The following is a 20,561-nucleotide window of genomic DNA, read 5'->3' on the forward strand; positions in this document are numbered from 1 at the left end:
GTTTTGCTCAGAAGACTTGGGGGGGCCAAATAAAATCACCTGCAGCGAGTTAGGGAACCCTGCTCTAAAGCAAATCATTGTATCTTTCCACCCACACAAGGGATGGAAGGTGGTTGATTTAGAGGTCTGCTATAACACTGTATCTTACTTAGATTCTACTCTCTCCTCTCTCCCCGCAGATGGACCCAGTTCAGAAAGCTGTTATGCATCACACGTTTGGAGTTCCTCCCTTGACGAAGAGAAGACACGTCTCGTGCAGCGTGTGCCAACTGAGATTCAACTCACAGGTGAGTGAGCTTCTGGGAATCACACGGGTCCAAATGCCTTCGATGAACCTGTGTTGTATTGTGTTGTGTTGAGTCGTATTGACCAGAATAACAAAGTACAATGGTACACTCCTACATGTTCGACCCATATTTACAGGATCCCAGAAGATGTTGATGAGGTCATACTTCAAACAAAGTCTTGCTTGAAACATAAGACATAATGGGCTCATGAATCTTCAAAAAGTATATGTAATTTGTTATAAAAGGGGACACATTGCATCCTTATGTAAGATGTCCGTTGTGAAATAGCACATGATGTCACTTGTCTCATATGAGGATGTGTACTGAATAATATATCTAGCACAACATGCCGTCTTTGTAATCTAGGGCAACTTTCTTGTAAAGGCTTTAAAGTTGGAGTAAACAACAGTTATCTTGCAATACATTACCACAGTTGTTTAATAATAAACAAAGTAGTTCTGATATAACCCTCATTACTAAAATGCATGGAATCTGACTGTACAATTTCCTTATTCTTACCATCAATGCACATTTTCCTACAATTTAAAACACATTTTTGAGCCAGGGAGTAGTTAATTCAGTAGCATTACAAAATGGCATTGTCATACTTCCTCCACTAAGGAAGCTAGCTATCTATTCAGGGCCCCAATGTGCTAGTGATTACTCAAAGCTGCGGTTATTATTTCTTCAGCATTGAGGTCTAGCTCAGGATAATCATCATCTATCCCAGCCATCAATCACAACTCCCGAGCAAACAGATAAAGATGGTGTTTACCTATCAAATCTCTGTGGTGCCAAGATAGGGAGAAGAGATTTCAGTTTGATGTCACTTGGACATCAAAAAATACTTTATCATCTTTGCAAATTGACTATATAGGAGTTTAAATTGGATGGAGAAACTTGGTGGACTTGGAGGTTGTTTGGGTGGTGGATGATACGTGTAGCTTAACTTACTTTGGTGAAGGACAGAATACCTGGACTTTTGAGTGGTGAAAAAAAAATACATACAATATGATTTAATTAATCCATTGTACCATATAATTGGGATATTCCCATCCAGTTTTCCTCTGCGTTAAGTCAAAAGTGCCTCAATAAGCTGACACAGCTCTCAAATGTCTTGCTCAAACAGTAAATATTTTTCCCTCGAGTCATTCTTTAGAGGAGGATGTCTCCACACATTTCAACCTGAGGAGATAACTACTGACGTTCTGATTGGTGGCCAGTGAAACACAAGCCACAAACTCGCCCACTACCACCAAACCAGTCTCACGCTGTGGAGATCTACAACTTCACACTCACGCTCTCCACCTCTTGCTTGGCTGTTGACAGAAAATGGCAGTCTATAAAAAGGGCCTGAAGTATCTGCTTTTCTTCTTCAACTTGCTGTCCTGGATCGATGGATGTATCCTTATTGGTGTCTCCATCTACCAAAGTGAACAGGGATGGAAGCAGTATTGCAGATGAGGCAGTCCCAGCTCTAAACCTGCTCTTAGTCGTTGGAATCATCATCATGGCGTTTGGCTTCTTGGGTTGTGTTGGAGCTGTTCAGAAGAACCGGTGCATGCTAATACTGTTCTTCGGCGGCCTGTTCATAATCTTCATCCTCTTGTCGGCTGTGGGAGTCCTGGGAGCTGTTGGAAGATCAGAGAAGGCTCAGGAGTGGGTAATGGAGAGTGTGGAGAAGATGGTGCCAGTGATCAAGCAGGATTTCAAAACTCAGGGCACTCTCCAAAAGCTGGAAGAGCAAGAGCATTTCTGTGGGTTGTTCAATGGGTCTCAGGACTGGGGAAACAGCTCATCAGTGCCACTTCTTCAGACTGCAAAGACACCACCAAAAACTACACTGTAGTGGATGGACGCATTTCATACTCAACACCTTGCATGACTTACAGGATGAATCAGTTGGACGAGATCTCAACAGCTATGCTAGGAACTGCGTTCTGCTTTGCACCTTTGATGATCTTTGAAATGGCCTTATCCATAGTCGTGATCTGTCAGCAGGGCCAGCATCAGGCATAACAGACGTAGGCGGTCACTTAGGGCCCCCCGGGGCCTCCGACCCAAAAAAATAAATAAATAAATATATAGCGATTTAAATAAAAATATGTTTTACTCCGTTAGTAGGAAATTAGCTTTTAAAGTGCGAAAATGTCTCTTCACCCCATGGCAAAACGTGGGTAGAATTGCAGGAAATTAACTAAAATGTTTCTCTCTGCCGTCAAGGGCAACTAAAGGCCGCTCCACATGTGCGACTCAAATTTTGGAACGGATCATATACGACGCTCCGTCGCTCTGTTTACATAGGGTGTGTAGGGCCCTTAAAAATTGTTGCCGCGAGGTGGGAGGGCCGCCAAACCAATCTCGCTTAGGGCCCCCACTCTGTCAGACTGGGAAGGGGTTTTTCTGCATAGTCTAAGGCCATCTTTACACATACAAAACTGACTAGTTGGGCGAGACAACACATTTTTATTAAATATATATTGAGTTACTGCGTTTTTAGTATTAGAGTGAAAGTCTTTCAGTTTGTGATTTCAAGAACTTTAAATATTAACCCATTCATGTCCATAACTGAAATGTATAATTTCCTTTAGTACACTTGTTCTCTGAGCTTAATGGACAAATCTGACCCCCAAAAAATGTATTGGGTTACTGCTTTTAATAGTGGAGATCTAGTTTATAAATTTCTTGGCTGGGCTGAAGACAGTGGATTGCGCAGAGTAAATAGGCATTTTAACGTCATAGACACCGGCTGGAATGCGGTTTTAACCAATCAGCATTCAAGTCAATGGAGAGTGAGGCCTGCTACAGCATTCTCCCTCTTTCTCTCCCTCTCTCACAAGCACACATAACTCTGTTATGCCTTCGTTTGGACCTCTTTGTCCAGATTGGAGTCTTTTTCCTTACACATGGTTTTATTGATCAATTACACCACCAGCAAAATATTTCCATACAGACATCCATATACTGTAACATACTGATTATAGCCCTACCAAACAATGTCACCCGTTTGGCTGATCTTTATGTTTAGAGTATATTTTAAGAATGATTTAAAGAATGCACAGAACATTAAATACCACATTTGGGAATGCACTTATATTTTTTGTGTGATGATTGACTGACTAAATGGCTAATTGACAGTCTTATTTGATAAGATGTCTTTCTCACTTATAGACCATCCAAAAACGAATGTCCTCCTTCCCCATCTTAATCAAGTCTGTGTCAAATCTCAAGTATCGTTAAGGCAATTCTTCCACATCAATGCTTTAATGAAAGATGAATTATGGTCTTGATTACACTAATCACTCATTCATATCAATTGTGTCTTCTGGCAAAAATCTACTGATGGCTTGGATACCTGGAGCATGCTATAAGGAATAAATATATTGGAGGAAAGATAATGTAGACATTAACCAGGCTTCCATCCAACCTTTTTATGAGTGTAAAGTACATGTCGGATTAAAAATGTCACGACAGGCCTGATGGGAACAGCAAATTTGGCGGTAAACTTTCCAAATGTCGATAAAACAAAATACGCTAGACAAGGTGGGATCTTTTTGTGTCTGTAAATGTAATGATGCAAGAAATGGCAGTGGAAACACCTTTATGCGCAAATATTGATAGAATAACCAACATATCAAAGTAAACTTGGAGTCACGAGATGATATTGTGTGGTCCTTCTACTACGACTCGGGAAAGCATGCAGTATATTAGACTATAGATGAAATAAGTTATGATGAACTTCACATGGTGGTGAAAGTGCAAGTTGATGAGGTTGATGCTCCTTTCCAATAAATATCTAGGGTCTTATTCTGATGACATGATGATTGATACTTGGCTGCCATTTGAAAAAATTGCTCTCATCATGTAGGTAACCTACCCGCACTGTATCTGCGAGCTGTTGGTTAGAGCGCACATGCCAAGACCTTAGAAAACCATCAGTAGAGTTGAAAATGCGATGGAAATCCATTTAACTTGTATTTTTTATTCAGTACATGGGAATTTAACAGCAAAAGTATTTTAAAACAAATGTATATGCAATATGTCATCACGCACAGATCTTTGGTGGGAAAATGTATTTATGCGGATTATAGAATATTCACATGTAATATCTGTTGGCTTTTTTTTGGGTTTTCCAATGCCAATAATTGTCTATGTCCTCCACAGACTAAATCAATTTAGGTTGAGTGTAGAGAAAATGGGGTTTTATCTGAACATTTCCATTTTGTTATTTGCTCTATTTGGCATGGAGAAAGTTATCTTTCTCCAAAAAATTGCAAACAGCAAGTAAGAATTCTTTGTCTCAATGGTTTTGATTGAAACTTCCCCGATAGCACACAAAGATACTAACAATGCCCTGCCGGGGATGCGGCTGGCACAAGAAGCAATTGCATTTCTCCTAATACCTTCCCTCCTGCCACAGGCAAAGTCAGCCAGGAAGTATGTGGAGGTAAACAAGGATGACTGAAAGTCTTTGCATGTGGTCCAGTCCATGCGTCCGGGTAAATCCGTTGTGAAGGTGAATCTTGGACGAATCGTGTCTGGACTCTAAACTCAAACAGCTACATAAATGAAACATCAGACTATCACAAATTCACCCATCACATGGCCCCTGATACTATACTGAGATGTGAGACAAATGAAAAAAATCACATAACAGGCAAAGGAGCATGGATAACAGTGTAAATTGGTCCTTGTTAATGTCATGGATGTTATTTTGATGTTGAGCCCCTTTAAAGTTTGTGTCTACTCAGCACTATAAAAGGCAATGCTTTGTGATGCCTGCTCACTGTGTTTTGGATATTTCATGAGTCACTGATTTGAGTTAGTTTTTGGTCATAGTTTGGCCTGGTTTAAATTGAGCCTGCTATTTGTTCTTCTCACAGAGCCAAGCCTTGGCCCACTACAAAGGAACAAAACACGCCAAGAAGCTGAAATCTCTGGATGCTCCCAAATGTAAGCTCAACGGTTCAGTGGTCACCAAGGAAACCACCAACCAGGAAACCCCTAAGAGCATCAACCCTCCAGCAATGTCCTACGGCACTGACAGGAAAGGTTGGTCATTTTCCTTTACTTTCCTTCCGTATCCACTGTTTTTTCCAATCCCCATCCACTCTCTCTGTCTGTCACTCTTTTCTTTGTCACATCCATCCAACAAATTTCAAAAGGTGCCGAGTCTGCCGAAATACCTGACCAGGTCCCTTTGGTGTAAAGGTTGCAAAATAAAATTGTGGGAGTACAGAAACAGTGTGCTGATAGTTCTCTTTCTCCTCATCCGTTTGTTTTTACCTGGATAACATTACTGTAAATGTTGTATATCTGATCATGGTGTCACACTAGAGACATTTGGGAGCAGGAGGAAGTAGATACAGTTGACGTCTTGACGATGTACATTTACTACAGGAGACAGGCACCAGGACCAGATAAGCTTGACCGTCTTATCTTTCTAAAATTCAGTCGGTGGAGGCTCGGAGGATGACCTTCTGTCAATTCCATTAGTCTTACAGCTGAACTCATAGGACCTGGAGAAGCAGAGTGCTCTCTGGGTAACCTCTGTCCACTACTAAAGTATTCCTGTATCCATCTTTAATTGCCTCATAAAATGGCACCAATGAAACCTTGGACCATGGCTCTCCAGGATTAGGTCTGAGTGCCTCAGTCCAGGGCCTTCAATCCAATGTTCCATGTGTAAGCGATTTTAAACCAGGAGCACATTTCTGGAGCACACACCAGCATCCATAATTGAGCTCAGGTCCTGCGATTCCTTTTCACACTCTGTAAGTCACTGCATTGTGAACACTCTGGTCTCGCATGCTCACACCTGCAGAATTGGATCATTCACAACTTTACGGAGAGGGTATCAACATATTTCAAAAAGTAATAAAATATTTATTCCAATGGTACAATGTTTTGTCCCCACATTTCTATTCAGTTGTGAAGGTAGAGTATACCAGGTAACTTTTTAATATAACGTTTGCTCCACAAATGGGGTATTTCGTCAATGTATGTTTTGGTCCTCCTCGTGTTTGCTTAATAGAAACCCCCTCTAGCGAGAGCAGATATCACTCTTCAGTCTGGTACCAACCTAATGAATTACAAAACAAGCTTTCGTTTATTCATCCAGTATATCTTTGAATATTTATGCATTTGTTAGAGAAATGCAGCACAGAGCTCACTCATAGGTGTGTCTCAAGAGCAAGCCCATGTCTCACTATGTGGAAAATATTGTTCACGAAAATAATGTTTAACAATAAGACCCTGGAGGCCTTAAAGACAGACCATTAAACACTGTATCGGAAAAGGAACATAGCCATAAATAATTTTCATCACTGACCTCCCAAAACAAACAAGCAGGTTTCTCCTCCACCTTGCTATCGTGTCTACAAAACGTGGGAGCGTCCGTTTGTCACAAGTGGCATTGGGTAATGAATATTAATGTGCTCAGATGTCAGGGAAATTAATTGGCAAGGCGGGTAAACGCCACATTATCTTTGGGGCTGAAGTATTTAGCGGTATATCAGTGCCCGTGAGCTCCTCTAATGAAAAGCAGAGGTCAGGGAAGAGAAATGGCTACAGTGAGCAGATATGAGCAATGGGGGAGAGGAACTGCAGTCTCTTTTGATAGTGGGCTCACAGTGTTGATGCAAAACTTCTGCCAAAGTGCCATTATAACACACGTTCTGTGTACGTTGTTCTGTGTGTTTTTTTTAACTTGTGAACTTGTGTGTAGCTTCGAATGGACAGCCGGCCACAGTGAGATTGTATAGATTAGTCGATGACTTAGCCACTGCTTGTCAAGCTGTGTGTGTGTGTGTGTGTGTGTGTGCGTGTGTGCGTGTGTGCGCATGCACGTGCCTAAGAAAGAGAAGAGTTGCCCATAACGCAGTCGCCATCTCTCAGTTACAGTCCAGTGCCTGAGGAAATGTACCCTGATATTAGCTATTAAAGAGCAGATTGTCAGGGGAGCCTTGCCTGTACTGACAGCAGCTGCACAATAGAACAGGCATGGGGCATGGGGGCTAGCTTAGGCTTGTTCAGCCATCAGTTAACCATCACAGCTCCCCATGCACGTCTCCTAACCAACAAGGAATTCAAATATCCAAATCTCTTCAGTATGCACTGGGTTGGAAAAAGCCCTTACACAGAGACATGCATCACAAAGCTGATGACTCTGTGCATTAAACCAGCTTTTCACTTGCGTGGAACTACGATTTACTGTAAATGCCCTCATTTGTGAGAAGTTCTGAGGAGGTTTGAAGCTGTTTTAATTAAAGAGCTTAATCCAGCATCATTGAGAAAGGTAATCAGATCTCGGGGGAGCTCTGTGATTGCCTGGAAGCCTAACGAGAGTGGAAAGATTTGAGAAGAGCATTTCTGCTCTATCGCCAAAGGAAATCTCCCGGGAGAGCCGAGAGCTATAGAGGTATAGAAACAGGCGACGAAAAGGACAGGGAGCTCTTCAAGAGGGATCATGATACCTGTCACTCGAATTCCCTCTTTCTTTGTGGCATGCACTCTCTCTCTCTCTCTCTCTCTCTCTCTCTCTCTCTCTCTCTCTCTCTCTCTCTCTCTCTCTCTCTCTCTCTCTCTCTCTCTCTCTCTCTCTCTCTCTCTCTCTCTCTCTCTCTCTCTCTCTCTCTCTCTCTCTCTCTCTCTCTCTCTCTCTCTCTCTCTCTCTCTCTCTTAACTGTGTCACTCTCTTTTGACTTTATCTCCTCTCTTTCCCCTTTCCTTCTGGGGTCTCTGTACTCCCTCCTCTTTCTTTCACATACTGTATTTTCCATTCCCTCTTTCTCTCTCGCTGTTGCTTCCTCTCCACGCTTTCTTTCCCTCTGCAATCTCTCTTTCTCATTCCGTCTCCTTACTCCCTTCCTTATTTCCTCTATTACCCCTTATCTCTCCCTTTTCTCTATCTCTTACTCCCCCCCCCCCCCCCTCTCTTAGCCCATAGCTGCCAGTCCCCACCTGCTGCCTCTCTAGATTGATCACAGTCATTACCTTCATTAATGAGAGGGGATTGAGTTCTTAACACGGCCTCCCAGAGCCAGTTAGGTCACAGCGAGTGGGGATATGGATTACTGGAGCCTTCCCAGAGTAGAGGGCTTTTAGGCCAGCCAAAGTACACTATAATCACCTGCTCGCAAAAGGTAAATGGCTCTTTAATGGCATTATGGAGGATGAGTGAACTACAATGCAAGAACAGACACATTCATGTTCCTACATGGCCTTTTGAACAGGTCGACCTTGATTGAAATGGAGGTGTGTCACTGAAATGGGATTTCCTGGTTAAAGGATGAAGCAAGGAGGGCCTCCCGAGTGGCGCAGCGGTCTAAGGCACTGCATCGCAGTGCTAGAGGCATCACTACAGATTGGTGCGGCTGGCTTCTGGGTTAAGCGGGCAGGTGTTAAGAAGCGCGGTTAGGCGGGTCATGTTTCAGAGGACGCATGACTTGACCTTCGCCTCCCGAGCCTGTTGGGGAGTTGCAGCGATGAAACAAGATCGAAATTGAGGAGAAAAAGGGGGTAAAAAATTATTATAATAAGGAAGAGTCACATCCGTGCTTGTGTGTACAGTACACAACCACACACATACTGTAAATATAACATACTGTATATACCAGGGGAGAACGGCTCATAATAATGGCCGGAATGGAGCAAATGGAATGGCATCAAACACCTGGAAACCATGTGTTTGATGTATTGATACCATTCCACCCTATCCCGCTCCTGTCATTACCACGAGCCCGTTCTCCCCAATTCAGGTGCCACCAACCTCCTGTGGTATATACTCACCACAAAAACACAAGTACAACAGAGTACATACTCAAAAGCACATGTATAGAGACGTGCATGCTAGCTCAATACATATACAGTGGCTTGCGAAAGTATTCACCTCCCTTGGCATTTTTCCTATTTTGTTGCCTTACAACCTGGAAATAAAATAGATTTTTTTGGGGGTATCATTTGATTTACACAACATGCCACCACTTTGAAGATGCAAAATATGTTTTATTGTGAAACAAACAAGAAATAAGACAAAAAACAGAAAACTTGAGCGTGCATAACTATTCACCCCCCCTCCCAAAGTCAATACTTTGTAGAGCCACCTTTTGCAGCAATTACAGCTGCAAGTCTCTTGTGGTATGTCGTCTATAAGCTTGGCACATCTAGACACTGCGATCTTTGCCCATTCTTCAAGGCAAAACTGCTCCAGCTCCTTCAAGTTGGATGGGTTCCGCTGGTGTACAGCAATCCTTAAGTCACACCACATATTCTCAATTGGATTGAGGTCTGGGCTTTGACTAGGCCATTCCAAGACATTTAAATGTTTCCCCTTAAACCACTTGAGTGTTGCTTTAGCAGTATGCTTAGGGTCATTGTCCTGCTGGAAGGTGAACCTCCGTCCCAGTCTCAAACCTGTATTTAGCGCCATCCATCATTCCTTAATTTCTGACCAGTTTCCCAGTCCCTGCCGATGAAAAACATCCCCACATCATGATGCTGCCACCACCATGCTTCATTGTGAGGATGGTGTTCTCGGGGTGATGAGAGGTGTTGGGTTTGCGCCAGACATAGTGTTTTCCTTGATGGCCAAAAAGCTAAATTTTAGTCTCATCATCACACCAGAGTACCTTCTTCCATATGTTTGGGGAGTCTCCCACATGCCTTTTGTTTGCTTATTCTTTTTTAAACAATGGCTTTTTTCTGGCCACTCTTCCGTAAAGCACAGCTCTGTGGAGTGTACGGCTTAAAGTGGTCCTATGGACAGATACTCCAATCTCCGCTGTGGAGCTTTGCCGCTCCTTCAGGGTTATCTTTGGTCTCTTTGTTGCCTCTCTGATTAATGCCCTCCTTGCCTGGTCCATGAGTTTTGATGGGCGGCCCTCTCTTGGCAGGTTTGTTGTGGTGCCATATTCTTTCAATTTTTTAAATAATGGATTTAATGGTGCTCCGTGGGATGTTCAAAGTTTCGGATATTTTTTATAACCCAACCCTGATCTGTAATTCTCCACAATTTGTCCCTGACCTGTTTGGAGAGCTCCTTGGTCTTCATGGTGCCGCTTGCTTGGTGGTGCCCCTTGCTTAGTGGTGTTGCAGACTCTGGGGCTTTCAGAACAGGTATATATATACTGAGATCATGTGGCACTTAGATTGCACACAGGTGGACTTTATTTATCTAAATGTGACTTCTGAAGGTAATTGGTTGCACCAGATCTTATTTAGGGGCTTCATAGAAAAAGGGGCGAATACATATGCACGCACCACTTTTGCGTTATTTATTTTTTAGAATTTTTTGAAACAAGTAATATTTTTCATTTCACTTCACCAATTTGGACTATTTTGTGTATGTCCAAATAAAAATCAATTTAAATTACAGGTTGTAATGCAACAAAATAGGAAAAACGCCAAGGGGGATGAATACTTTTGCAAGGCACTGTATGTTGACAGACAAACTACAAAAACACATTTAACCCCGCTTTTCAAGGACAAATACAATTATTATCTTGTGCTGAAAACCTGCCCATAGAAGGCGGTAGGTTGACAGCTCTTGGTCTCTAGTGAGTTGGCTTTGATTGAGCGATTGGATTAGTGTGACTGTGAGGGTGTATTGATACCTGGCACTCAAGAGAAGGCTGGGAGTATGTGAATAATAATTGCAGGGGGGTGAGGGTTATTGCTTTCCTCTTAGCATAAACAGTATTCATCAGTGACAAGGTGAGGCCCACCATAAATTGCCATCCAATTAATTATTCACTCAAATGCTAATGGTCGTGGCTTCGTGTGATATAACAGAAATATCAAGTATGGAAAGTGTCAGCTAGAGTTAATGGTGTATATTGTAATTTGGATATTGTAGAGTATTATGAATGAAATGGTTTGGTGTCATGTGGAACTTCATGTAAAGTTTTCGAATAATTTAATTGAGAACTTTACGGAATAAGCAATTACAATTCATGCACTGGAAGATTTATCAACACTCAATGATATTATATTGTCACAAATCACATTCATTATGTTTTTACGTTAATCAACACTAATAAATGAATACAATTATGTGTTTGTAATTACATACCAAAACAAATTATTCCTCTCAAAAATCACCTTAATAGCAGAAAGTGAATGAATTGCATGTTTTTGGACTCAAATGTGATAAATCTGTGTCTAGTGATGTTGTAACTCCCATCAGTATTGTGCGTCTCTGACACCTCTACTGGGATAAATAAGAGCCATACATAATGGTTCGCAAAAATAGCACGACATAATTCACTATTGATTTGCTCCCTTGGATGGCGATCTTCAATCTGTGTCATTGCAGTAGAGAGAAATGAGAGGAATTGACATCGATCAGGGGATGCTGCTGTATTCTTTATAACAACTTGTGTTGTTTCTCTCATCAGATCGCATTGATCCATATATGACTTTGATTATTTTTGGTGCAGTGTTCGTCTTTGTTAATTGACCTTCCCTGCTGAAATAATTATCTATCGCCCTCTGCAGATGGCTTTCCGGGTGCATCACCACTACCGCTATCTCCTGTGCTCACACTGGCTCCAACCCTGGGATCCCTGGCATCAACCCTGGCACCCATGACATCAATGTTACCACCCCTGGCACCTACGCTGGCATCAAGTCCCAACTCATCCACAGGGACAGAGACTACCTCAGCCACAGGAGGGGACGACAGGGCCTCGCCCAAACCCAGCTCACCTTTAGAACCAGACATGGAGGTGGAGCAAGAGGCTGAGACAGACCCAGAGACAGAGGAAGAGAAAGCCAGGCGTCTGCTCTACTGCTCGCTCTGCAAGATGGCCGTCAACTCAGCATCTCAACTGGAGGCTCATAACAGCGGTGAGAGACCTGCCCTCCGCTCAGTCCCTCCTGTCCCTGGGGGCTCAATCGCTAACCCTTTATAGCAGCTCTTAAATGGAGTTCACTCTTCTGTCAATGTGAAGAACACAGCCAATCATGTTCATCAATTGATTGGTAGGGTATATTCATTGGCAAATAATGTCAGTGCCTCTCAATGCTTTTTACATAATAGTGGCAAGGGACTGTGGATGCAAATGCCTGATAGACCTTATTGTGACACACTTTGTCCTTTTTTATCATCCAGGTACGAAGCACAAGACCATGCTAGAGGCCAGGAGTGGTGTTGGCTCCATCAAGTCCTTCCCCCGGCCAGGGGTCAAGAGTAAGCTAGCTCCGCCCACCAAGGCAGCCACGGGCCTACAGAACAAAACGTTTCACTGTGAGATCTGCGATGTGCACGTCAACTCCGAGACACAGCTTAAACAGGTGAGAGACACCAGGGTTTTACATGAACATTAGCCATTGTAAATTATCACAGTTCCATGAGTGAAAATTGTGAATTTAGTTAATGGAAATTGTTTGAATTCACTATGTTTAAATGTCAGGTTCTTATCAGTGGTATAACTGTATCTGTCTCTCTTGTGTTCGTTGAAGTAGTGTCTAACTGGAAATTCTTACGAAGCCTATGTAATATAACCTTGACATTACAGAAAATAGTTTTCAGGCAGTGAATACACAAAATGAATAGAAACAAATTAGTAGGTAGGCTTTCAAAACTGGATGAATGGAACATGTCTTAACATTGAATTGGAAACGTTTTTTTAAATATATATTTGGACTTTTAGGGTGCCGCATTGATCATGCAATTTTGACGTTGCATTTACTAGGCAATTTTCTTGTTTTCATTTGTACCTCTGCAGCTGACAACCTTCCAAATCAATTAGATGTGTTCTGTCCTCCTTGGTCTTTTGGTAGTCTCTATCTTTCTTACTATATAACCTTACTGTCCTCTCCATCTCTCCAGCACATCAGCAGCAGACGTCACAAAGACAGAGCGGCAGGCAAACCGGCCAAACCCAAATACAGTCCCTACAGTAAACCCCCGAAAGGCCAGGCCACACAACCAGTAAGTCCCTTCTTGTCTCAATACTGACACAATAAAGGTCATCACAACAGAGTCAGAGGAATCACCCAAACAATCAGAAAGTCTCTACTCCACAAATCTATGTCACCAAAATGTGAGGGACATGATTGAGGGTATCTCATTCTCTTGTTTTGTAATCTAAAAATATGTACTTCATTATACGTCTATTCAATAACCCCTGGATATGAAGTTGATATGGTTTGTGACTTTACAGGCCTAGTAAAAATGAAGGTCTGAGACAGGCATGCTAAAGGTGGAATGTATTGAGGGAAAAGTCAAGTTTCCATCATGGGTCTCATAAAGTGGCAGACAGAGATAACTTGCAACCAGGCCCAGGGGTTGACAATCTGTGTGAAATGACTCCTCTAAATCCCATCATCAACTGTATTAACCCAGAGGAGACACTTTTATATGGAAAGAGCAAAGATTCCTCCAAGTCGGTTAGAATACATGATTCAGTTGATTGACAGCACGTAACAATTTCCATCTTTGTGTTCAGAGGAAGCTCCATTTCCCTATCACTGATACAGAAGACGTTTCAAGCTCCATTGACCTTCAAACCCATACTCTCAGACACTGATTGAGTTTTTTGTTCTCTGTCTCTCTCTCTCTCTATATATATATATATATATTTCAATGTAAGTGCTTTATTGGCATGGGAAACGTATGTTAACATTGCCAAAGCAAGTGAAGTAGATAGTAAACAAAGTGAAATAAACAATAAATATTAACAGTAAACATTAAGACATTTCAAATGTCATATTATGTATATATACAGTGTTGTAACAATGTGCAAATAGTTAAGTACAAATCTCTCTCTCTCTCTTTTGTTCTTTGTGTCTCTCTCTCTCTCTCTCTCTCTCTCTCTCTCTCTCTCTCTCTCTCTCTCTCTCTCTCTCTCTCTCTCTCTCTCTCTCTCTCTCTCTCTCTCTCCCTCCCTCCCTCCATCCCTCTCAGGTGAAGCTGACAGTGGGGAAGGAGTTGTGCCAGCCTCAGATAATGCCTGCTCACCTGGCAGCATTGGCATCAGCAGCAGCAGCCATGGGCTCGGCCTTCCCCGGCTTCCGTTCCACCCACGCTAACTCCCCTGGTTCCACCTTTTTTCAGACACAGACCCTCCCTGCTGCCCTGCTCCGCCCCGCCCCCGGGCCTGTCAGGACCTCCCATACACAGTTACTGTTTGCCCCCTACTGACTCACAACCCCACCCTATAGACTCTATGGACTTCCCATGACGGACGTGCCACGGAAGTAGTTATGAACCAGGGTCCTCTTCCCTCTGCTTATCCCTCTATACATTTGGACCACAGGCCACCTTCACCAGAATATGTGGATAATAGGCACAGGTATTGTTTAACCCATACTGACAGATAAACCCTACTGGGCTGGGAAGACCTCCCATTATGGATTTCCCAAGGAATCCATCAATGGCCCAGGGCCAGAATTTGATCAGTGTTCCCCTTCCCTCTGCTGTTTCCCCTACATTCAGAGAAGAAACACACCGGAACGACTAACGGCTAAAAGCAACAGATGGTCGCTGTGTGTTAGCGATCACCTGCTGGGTGTGAACGATCCAACGTGTAGAATCATGGGGAAATTTTAACGGAAAATAACAGGCTTTTAACCGTCGCGTCCTGGTGTGTTTCTTCTCTCAAGACTGCGATCTTCACCAAAACATGTGGACTACAGACAACCTGAAGCATTACATCTGGACTACTGCCCACTCCATTCCGTTTGGATTGCTACTGCTCCACAGTATTAACCCTGCATCGCTTGTTCCACTGGACTACAGGCCAGTCTCATCATTACTGTAGGACCACCCTGTCCAATCTACTCTCCCGTCTTCACTGAGTCATTGACTCATCACAATTCCTTCCTATAGTAGTTAGTACTTAGTAGTACCCACACAGCCACCCCTTCTAGTAATACGGGGCTATTTAGCCTCACACATTCCTGTACCATTCTCTTGCCCACTAATCATACCCAAGAATAGGACTTGGAGTTATATTGTACTGCAATAATGTATAAGACAAACCAGTGAACTATGCAGTGTCATTTCTGTCTAATGCAAGGCACAGTTTGAGCTATAAATGTGCTAAAGGGATATCATATTTGTAAAGATAGTGTCACACTAAGATCATTGCTTCAGTGGAGGTAGCTATCACTCATGTTTGTAAAGAAGACTGATAAGGATCTCCTCTTTTGCTGTATGCACTTTAAGTCCCCCCTCTGTTGATGTCTACAGTACATTAGATGGCTAGAGTATGTGTCCTAGTTTCTCTTGCATTATGTGTATGTGTCTGTTAGTGTGTAAGTGTTTGTTCCTTTGTGTGTGTGCGTATGTGTGTGGGTGTATATGGGTGTTTGTGTGTGACCTTGCCCTCCACCTAAAGCCATCCCAGCTGACACCCAATAAGCATTCTGAATGACCACGTCATGGGCTAAAGGGACCACTAAGGCTTGTGTAAAATATATGTTAATGTGTAAAAGATGAACAATTTCAAATAAAATAGTCTTACTTTGTTAACTTTGTTGATGCTACAATTCACCAATGGGACTGTACAGTCCAGGAAGTAAAATCATTGACAAACGCAGGTTTCGGCGCTATCAATTTGAGCTCACCAAAAAACTATAAGTCATCAGGTACATATTGTAGCCAGTTGTTCAGTCTGTCTGTGGTCCTTTCCATGAACCCATAATCCTGTGCGTCAATCCCCAGTCTGTAGTATATCTGCCCAAAAGACTCCTGACAACATTCCTGACACACACAACTCCCCTCTCAAGCCAGAGGGAGCTTACTTCCAACACTAATCCGACTCCAAAAACAATAGAGCAGGCCGCCTGATGACCAGAGAGCAAGTCCTTGAGTGTGTGACAAATGGGTATTGAGGTTCCTTGGTACCACACGGTACCATACAGAGGGGTTTCTTTCCTAAATGTTAGGAAAATATGCATTTTATGATTGAAAGAGGGGATTATGAAGAATTGATCTGGTGGGCTGTGGATGTGTAACAGCAGGTGTGTTTATATACAGTAGCACACACTGCTGAACTAATAGCTGGTAGTTTTCTGTCATCTTAAAAAAGACAGAAGTTCATTGCGCTATTGCTTCTATTGAGTTGTTTTTCTTTTCTATCTTGTAGGCTGTAGAAAACGGTGCCGTGCTGGAGGGCTAATGTACAGGCAGGGGGATGTGTAGTAACAGAGTAGGAACAGGATCTGAAGTCGGATACCCTTGGGACACAAGGGCAGATTCAGACAGCGTGTCTGTCCATGTTCAGCTCTGATTCCACAATTATGATAAATGCCTCAATTAACATTCCACATCCATTAGAACTTTTACATATTTATTCCATCAGGCATTATACAGTTTGCAATAACCTTCGCCTTGGCAAGCGTGTTTTGAAACCTGGTGCTTTATCTTAGACTGAACACCTGCATCACATGCCTTTCATGGTTCAAGTTAGGATAGGGATTTGATTAGTCCCAGTCAAATACTTTTGTGAGGTAGAAATATTGGAGTGCTCAAAACAACAATTGCAAATCCATTAAAATGCATACCTGCCAACCCTAATGTCAAACATAGGTCAGAACACTGACAAGAGTTTTTTGAAGTTTGATTTCGAAATGCCACAGAGTAATGTGTCTACAATGTACAGTTTACCTTTTGTTTTTCTCAGCTTTGACCTTGGCAATAACGTTAGCCTTAAAAATGAGAACAAAGCCAACAACCTTCGGCTTGTTTAGGAGTCTATGGTTACCATGCAGTTCAGATCGACCAAGACACAACATTACAAACACGTTTCCCCAAATTTATTGGAATTAGTTCGTTTGAACGGAACTGAGATCCAAACATAAGTTAAGGAAAGCATTTACATGCAACCCCGTGGCAACCAAATAGCCCACCTAAGTTCTCTGCTCTCCATATTGTACAGTATAGCTATTGTTGACATCTTCGCATCTGGTGCCAAATCCACCTTCATTCCGAGGCTTTGTTGTGACCAATATCAATATGGGGAATCACTGAGTCAGAGAGGGGAAGAAATGGGCCCAAAGTAGTATATAAATAAAGAAAGAAATAACACCAGCCTACATGATTACTAACGTTGTCAGGGATTCATTGCATGCATACAGAAACTCTTACACTGTTAGCTCAGATTGCTACTGGCTGACCCCTCATACTAAATTAGTATTTTCGGTTATATGACCCGCCCTTGCCTTGCTCTCCTTGGCCACATCAATTATTGAGCCATTAATTATTGGCTCAAACAGATGTCACTCAAGTGAGATGGAGACCGTGACCCTAATGAATAACCTGCCGCCATAAACACACAGAGAGCATGTTGGACCGGTCTGAACAGATCTGAGAGGTGCTATAAATTACAAGGACAGAGAACTAGTAAAAGGGAATGGTTCCATGTCAGTGACTGGCTCATATATCAGCCAGTATGATGTTATAAATGCTTATACCGCTCCATGTCTCTTCTAGCAACCAAATAAGCGTTCCAATAGAACACATTAATACATCTAACTGAGGCAATATGGGAGGAGTAGCCTATCTATCAAAGGGCACTGGGTGTGCAGTAACCACCCAGCTAGCGCATAACGTTCTGAGAACCATATATTTCTTAGGTGGACATTTCCGTACTTCAGCATAATATTTCCTAATGGTTTCCTCATGGTTCTATTTAAGATAAGGTTCTCAAATTGTTCCGAGAACATTAAGAAACAACATTCTTCTGTGGGAATTTCAGTACTTCGTGGCTCTATTTAAAGTCATGTTCTCAGAACATTAAGAAAACTTTCCATAGAAAACACAAGAAAACACAAGTAACGTTCAAAGAACGTAATAAGAATATACATTCCGTCCTCAGGGTCAATAAAACTCTCTCTATCCTCTGTCTTGTTAAGTGTGTTCAGATGTGTTGGCCGCGCCCACTGATTGGCCACACCTGTTCTTAATGAGTGTGTGTTTCCTTTGAAATGGGGTTTGTTTGAATAGACAAAAATTAATAGCTTTGTATGAGTAAACAGGAACATTTTCATTTTACTCAGTAAGTTGACTGAAAACACATTCTCATGTAGAGCAACGACCTGGGGAATAGTTACAGGGAAGAGGATGAATGAGCCAATTGGAAGCTGGGGATAATTAGGTGGCTATGAGGGCCAGATTTGGAATTTAGCCAGGACACTGGGATTAACACCCCTACTCTTATGATAAGTGCTAAGTGCAATGGGAGCTTTAGTGACCACAGAGAGTCAGGACACCCTATACAGGGACAATCCTCAATCACTGGCCTGGGATATTTTCTATTTTTTTTCAGACCAGAGGAAAGAGTGCCTCCTACTGGCCCTCCAACACAACTTCCAACAGCATCTGGTCTCCAATCCAGGGGCCGACCATGATCAACGCTGCTTAGCTTCAGAGGCAAGCCAGCAGCGGGATGCAGGGTGGTATGCTGCTCACTTCAGTTCTCAGAATGTTTTAAAAAAGTCAATTTTACTGGCCAGGAAACTTAAGGCTTAATTCCCAGAACCAATGGGAAACCAAAAATGTACGTTCCCATAACTTCCAAATATCCAAATGTGCAAGCTGGGTAGGATCTAGAAGGCAAGGTTATACACTTTATAGTGTGCTTAAGAAAATTAAAGTGCCCCTGGGCTGAGTGTAAGGTTGTGTAAGGTCTGCGGAAAGCTTGTATAATGTGTGTGTGTGTGTGTGTGTTCAGTGTTCTCTATCAATGTCAAGTGCCTATCAAGATTTAGTGGACAGGAAATATTCAAGCTACTATTAAAAGTTTGGAGTGGAGATAATGTAAACTGTTTACCAATGACTGATTTTGTTTAGTCATTTTTTTTAAACAACTAACTTTAGATGACATATACCTGCAGGCAACTTTGTGTTAGTTTCAGTGTTGCTGACTCCTTCTCATCACCTGAACGCTGAACCTGATATAGAAATGTATCAGTAATGTATGCAGGGCCAGTAGAGTTATCATGGTAATAGAACTGTCAGGGAGGTGACATCTCAGGGTTACGGTGATGACATCTAGGATAGGTGATGCACGCCGCCAGCTAAGGAGATCACACCAGGTAGCAGCCGTGACTTTCAGGAAGTGTCACCTTGTGTTTCATGTCAACTGCAGGTAAGAAGGAAGTGAACACATTATTGCATCCCACTGCTTCCCTAATGATCTATTGATTGTGTGTCATGCAGTAATGTCTGTACATTGCAGCAGTGTGTCATAGCAACATTTCCCCAAATGTTCTGTAAGGTACACTATATATACAAAAGTATGTGTACACCACAAATTAGTGGACACAGCCATGCAATCTCCATAGACAAACATTGGCAGTAGAATGGCCTTCCTGAAGAGCTCAGTGACTTTCAAGGCACCGTCATAGGATGCCACCTTTCCAACAAGTCAGTTCATCAAATTTCTGCCTTGCTAGAGCTGCCCCGGTCAACTGTAAGTGTTGTTATTGTGAAGTGGAAACGTCTAGGAGCAACAACGGCTCAGCTGCGAAGTGGTAGGCCACACAAGCTCACAGAACGGGACTGCCAAGTGCTGAAGCGCGTAACGCGTAAAAATCGTCCGTCCTCGGCTGCAACACTCACTACCGAGTTCCAAACTGCCAATGGAAGCAACGTCAGCACAAGGACTGTTCGTCGGGAGCTTCATGAAATGGGTTTCTTTGGCCGAACAGACGCACAAAAGCTTAAGATCACCATGCACAATGCCAAGCGTCGGCTGGAGTGGTGTAAAGCTCGCCGCCATTGGACTCTGGAGCAGTGGTAGCGCGTTCTCTGGAGTGATGAATCACGCTTCACCATCTGGCAGTCCGACGGACGAATCTGGGTTTGGCGGATGCCAGGAGAAAGCTACCTGCCCCAATGCATAGTGTCAACTGTAAAGTTGGAGGAGGAATAATGGTCTGGGGCTGTTTTTCATGGTTCGGGCTAGGCCAATTAGTTCCAGTGAAGGAAAATCTTAACATTACAGCATACAATGACATTCTAGATGGTTCTGTGCTTCCAACTTTGTGGCAACAGTTTGGGGAAGGCCCTTTCCTGTTTCAGCATGACAATGCCCCTGTGCACAAAGCGAGGTCCATACAGAAATGGTTTGTCGAGATCATTGTGGAAGAACTTGACTGGCCTGCACAGAGCGCTGACCTCAACCCCATCGAACACCTTTGGGATGAATTGGAACGCCGGCTGCAAGCCAGGCCTAATCGCCCAACATCAGCGCCCGATCTCACTAATGCTCTTAGGGCTGAATGGAAGCAAGTCCCCGCAGCAATGTTCCAACATCTAGTGGA

At 42.8% G+C, this 20,561-nt stretch overlaps 1 protein-coding gene across 1 annotated transcript; it reads left to right on the forward strand.

Annotated features, from left to right (window-relative positions):
- Positions 1-179: 179 nt before the first annotated feature.
- znf385d (zinc finger protein 385D) lies at positions 180-15,765 on the forward strand (the record flags this gene model as incomplete). The annotated part of the gene is given in 6 exon segments (XM_041873161.2): positions 180-287; positions 5,171-5,339; positions 11,784-12,134; positions 12,400-12,581; positions 13,120-13,221; positions 14,197-15,765. Coding segments are annotated over 6 exon segments (1,149 nt in total), but the record flags the coding sequence as incomplete, so codon positions are not given.
- Between the last annotated feature and the right edge of the window lie 4,796 nt (positions 15,766-20,561).

Source organism: Coregonus clupeaformis, unplaced genomic scaffold (genome assembly GCF_020615455.1).
Source record: "Coregonus clupeaformis isolate EN_2021a unplaced genomic scaffold, ASM2061545v1 scaf1527, whole genome shotgun sequence".
Classification (NCBI taxonomy): Eukaryota; Metazoa; Chordata; class Actinopteri; order Salmoniformes; family Salmonidae; genus Coregonus; species Coregonus clupeaformis.